Genomic DNA, 2,557 nt, shown 5'->3' with positions numbered 1-2,557 from the left:
CATTTGCTGTAAAAAAGGCATCAGTTCCGGCAATTACGTCTGCATTTGATGAAAACTTCTGCCCAGGGAGCTTTTTTTTGAGTCCTAAGAACAGGAAATACTCGCCTGGGGCCAGATTTGCAGAATACAGTGGATGCGGAAGCAATTCGAAGCCTATTTCATGGATTTTGCTATCGTTTTCACTTACTTGTGACACGGTACATTGGCTTGGTGGAACAGCACTTTCTTTCCCTTGTCAGCTGTCTGCTACATTTTTCTTCACGTTTGAGCGGGTTCGTGGTGTGAATTCCACTCGCATGGCTGTCGATTGAATCACAGCAATACAACGCGAGAACTTTGCCCGGAAAGTATATTGAGAAAGTTTTAACTTTTACAAACTTGTGTGTTTTTTTTATTCGCCGGCGAATTTCGTGCTCGTTCGTTTAAAAGACTTTTTCGTAGATGGACATTCGCGGTGATATTCTGGAGAAGTTATTGAAACCGGAAAATAACTGAGCTTTCAGCGTGGTATAAGATATCTTCTTTTTGGCGGAAGGTACAGTAAAGTTGATAATTGGACAATTTTAAACTAGTCAGATGACCTTAAACGATATTGAAATCAAAATTCAACTAAACTTTTTTTAATTATACTTTTATTTTTACCGACACCATAGAGCATAATAAATACAAAATTAAAAAATATTGTTATATGATATATGTATGTGTATGTATGTTATACGAAAAGATATCTTCCTCAAGCACAGGAAGAAGAACAAGCGCCACAGGGCGAAGTATCAGGATTCGTGTACGCCGCAGTAGCATTTTGGCCATACGGCTTCTCAGTGTTCGCATCAAGCACATAACGGCCAATTAAATCATGCGGCACAGCGAAGCCCATGGGAAACTCAGGACCATTACATCTTCCATACTGAAGGCTATACAGCGAGTTACAGCGCTTTGCCAGAAAATTGCGCTCATTACTGGGATAGACCGACTCCGTGTAGTACTCCCAAACGATTTCGTGTGAGCACTGCGGCGTTCTGCAGGCATTCTGAATTGGAAATTTACCACCGACATAGAAATCCGCATTGCCGTAAGCTTTATACTGGCCGCTAATACCGGCATTTGTGTGTATGATGTCAACAAAGTCGGCGTCACTTGCCGAGATGGTGGTTAGCGTCTCACCTTCGTTAAAGCATGGAAAAGCGGGATCTAAACCGGTCACGTAGGGCAAGCTTTTGCCCGTCAAATCACGATAGTGACGCGCTGCCGTACCCATTATTTGTGCGCCCAAGCTGTGACCCATCAAGTGCAAGCCGGCGACGTCTATAAACTTGCTGAGTTTTTGTATGCCTACAGCGAGATATTTACCGATTGTGTCCGTGTTTTGTGCAGACCACACATACATCAAGGTTATGTAGTCGCCAGCGTCCAGCGCCTGAAAAAATATTATTTCTTTAAGATTATACAGTGATAGTATGTACAGGTTATTACCAGATAATTGGTGTCACCGCGACAATTGTATGCCTTAGACAAGGCATCGTGACGTTCATTATTCACCGTGGTCGTCCAGCCGGTTGAGAATATGACGGTCTTTTTGTACGGATCAAAATCCGGATCACGAAGTAGACCGATGGGATCTGCTATAGGATATGTACGCCTATCGCACGGTGTACGGAACTGAAAATTAATATCTTTGAGCTTCGGTTCATACTCTTCCGGCGTTTGATTTCGGCCTCTGGCTATAGTTTCGGCACCTTAGAATTACAATCCGTAAATTGTACACATCTTTGAGCTTTCTTTGGACATATGTCGTACTTACATATAGCATTTGCTAAAATATATGCCTTTCTTGCAGGTAAACCTGCGACCAAGTTTTCCACCACTCTGAAAAAATAGTCGGCTGTCAATGGTCCTGCTGAAGTCGCTATCAATCTTTCTGCTATCTGTTTTGCCGCGTTCAGATATCCCTCTGGTATATCCTCCAGGGCTACACTGGCGTATAGCAAGCACCAAAGTGAAATTAAGTGAACTATCCGCATAGCGCTTCGTCGACTTTTCCTTACTTCATCGCGATCTGCCAGCGATGTTAGCGACTGTGCGCTGTGTCGGCTATTTATATGGCAAACGTGTGCGAGGTCGGCGCAATACGCCGTTTTAATATGTAGTTCAGATTTCTCATTGCCACGCTTATCGTAATTGGGTACTCTGAGCAAAATGCAATTTGCGCAATTTGTATACCCAGAACAGGGCGTATTATGCTGGCCACGAAGTTTGTAACACCCAAAAGGAAATGTTGGAGACTCTACAAAGTATATAAACAATGGGCGAGCTGAGTCCATTTTTCCATGTTTTTCTGTCTGTCCGACCGCGCGTCCGGCTGTCTGTACATATGCGAACTAAGTAGTTTCTCACCTTTTGAGTTATCGATCTGAAATTTTGCACACACTTTTTCTTTCTAAGAAGAGGTTTCTTTGTTGGAACTGTTGATATTGAACCATTATAGCATATAGTTGCCATACAAACTGAGCGGTCGGAACCAAGTGCATACATATAAAACTTGTTCATTTGACGAGAT

The 2,557-nt window shown here is 42.8% G+C and overlaps 1 protein-coding gene across 1 annotated transcript; it reads right to left on the bottom strand.

The window, feature by feature from the left end:
* Nucleotides 1–692: 692 nt before the first annotated feature.
* Nucleotides 693–2,051, bottom strand: LOC120781317 (vitellogenin-1-like). The gene is made up of 3 exons (XM_040113521.1): nt 1,802–2,051; nt 1,474–1,736; nt 693–1,417 (listed from the first exon to the last, which is right to left on the bottom strand). The coding sequence occupies exons 1-3, from the start codon at nt 2,019–2,021 to the stop codon at nt 734–736; spliced, it is 1,167 nt and encodes a 388-aa protein (XP_039969455.1). The 5' UTR covers nt 2,022–2,051; the 3' UTR covers nt 693–733.
* Between the last annotated feature and the right edge of the window lie 506 nt (nt 2,052–2,557).

Source organism: Bactrocera tryoni, unplaced genomic scaffold (assembly GCF_016617805.1).
Source record: "Bactrocera tryoni isolate S06 unplaced genomic scaffold, CSIRO_BtryS06_freeze2 scaffold_587, whole genome shotgun sequence".
Lineage (NCBI taxonomy): Eukaryota > Metazoa > Arthropoda > Insecta > Diptera > Tephritidae > Bactrocera > Bactrocera tryoni.
The sequence above is the reverse complement of the archived record's forward strand: the minus strand, read 5'-3'. Positions and strand labels throughout refer to the sequence as shown.

Excerpts from the sequence above, each read along its gene's own strand:
- LOC120781317 (XM_040113521.1), bottom strand. The coding sequence starts at position 2,021 with ATGCGGATAGTTCACTTAATTTCACTTTGGTGCTTGCTATACGCCAGT. Across the intron at positions 1,737-1,801 it reads TATTTTAGCAAATGCTATAT|GTGCCGAAACTATAGCCAGA; the intron begins GTAAGTACGACA and ends TGTAATTCTAAG. Across the intron at positions 1,418-1,473 it reads GCGGTGACACCAATTATCTG|GCGCTGGACGCTGGCGACTA; the intron begins GTAATAACCTGT and ends ATATTTTTTCAG.